Source organism: Arachis ipaensis, chromosome B03 (genome assembly GCF_000816755.2).
Source record: "Arachis ipaensis cultivar K30076 chromosome B03, Araip1.1, whole genome shotgun sequence".
NCBI classification, from domain to species: Eukaryota; Viridiplantae; Streptophyta; class Magnoliopsida; order Fabales; family Fabaceae; genus Arachis; species Arachis ipaensis.
Window position 1 is genome coordinate 82795741 of NC_029787.2, and position 1088 is coordinate 82796828.

Consider the following 1088-nt stretch of genomic DNA (forward strand, 5'->3'; position numbering starts at 1 on the left):
AGGAGTTGTAAAACCATGCAATTCATATGAATAAGTGGGTGAATAATTGATAAAAATACTCAGTTGAGCACAAGATGAATCATAAAATAGAGTTTTATCACCCTTCACAAGTGCGAATGCTACAGGAATAATATTGGAATTGCCATCCTGAGCAATCGCAACTAGCAGGGTATCATAGTATTTGCAGTACAAGTGGGTCCCATCGACACTAACCAAAGGTTTGCAATGTCGGAAGGCCTCAATACACGGTAGGAATGTCCAAAAAAGCCAGTGGAAATAAGCTTGCTCCTCATCGACTTGGCCACCAAGTCGCACAGGACTAGTCTTCAACACTGCAACACTATCCGACATCGTCATCTGCCCACCTAGCATCTATCGTGGCAACTCATTATATGACTCTTTCTAGTCTCCGTAAATCTGAGCCACGACCTTTTGCTTAGCCATCCAAACCCTCTTGTAAGCCAGTCTAAAACCAAAATGGGCCTTTGAAGCATTCTGCAATGCCTTGATCGACACGACAGCACCGGCTCTAATCGTAGGCAGTATGAAAGCTGAGATCACATGGTAATCAAGCCTTATGTGATCACTGGATATCAAAGTGGCTAGACAAGTATGAGATCCACTGTACCGTTTTACCTCCCAAATACCTCTGCGCTGGCAGAGACTAATACGAATCAACCAGGTGAATCCATTGTCGAATTTCTTACACTTCACATGGTACTTGCGGTAATCGAATTCCAACACTTTATACTCAACCCCACATCAGATGCTGTAAGTCTTCATGCTCAGTGACTGCTAACCAACCTGGAACTCAACTATTCCTCCTATATCCTGTGTGTCTCTGGCCCCAAATCCGATAGGCACGACAGGTTTCTCCTGTTGTCTCATGGCATCCAAGTCCAAAGTTGAAAAGTGCGGGGGATATTGCGGATTTCCTGAACCAGCTGCTCCACCACCCCCAGCTGGAGTACTTTTCGCTAGCTCATGATCACCATCATCGGCAATCGTGGCGGGATCTACATCATCATCATCATCATCATCCTCATCCTCAAATACATATGCCACACCATCCGGTGCTCTACCCTGTC

The 1088-nt window shown here is 45.2% G+C and overlaps 1 protein-coding gene across 1 annotated transcript in view; it reads right to left on the bottom strand.

Moving 5' to 3' along the window:
• Positions 403 to 1088, bottom strand: part of LOC107633340 — a 1132-nt gene continuing 446 nt past the window's right edge. Inside the window, exons 3-4 of the mRNA XM_016336981.1 lie at positions 805 to 1083; positions 403 to 708 (exon numbers count right to left, since the gene is read on the bottom strand). Of these exons, the coding sequence (XP_016192467.1) occupies positions 403 to 708; positions 805 to 1083 (585 nt within the window). The remainder of the gene's footprint in view (positions 709 to 804; positions 1084 to 1088) is intronic.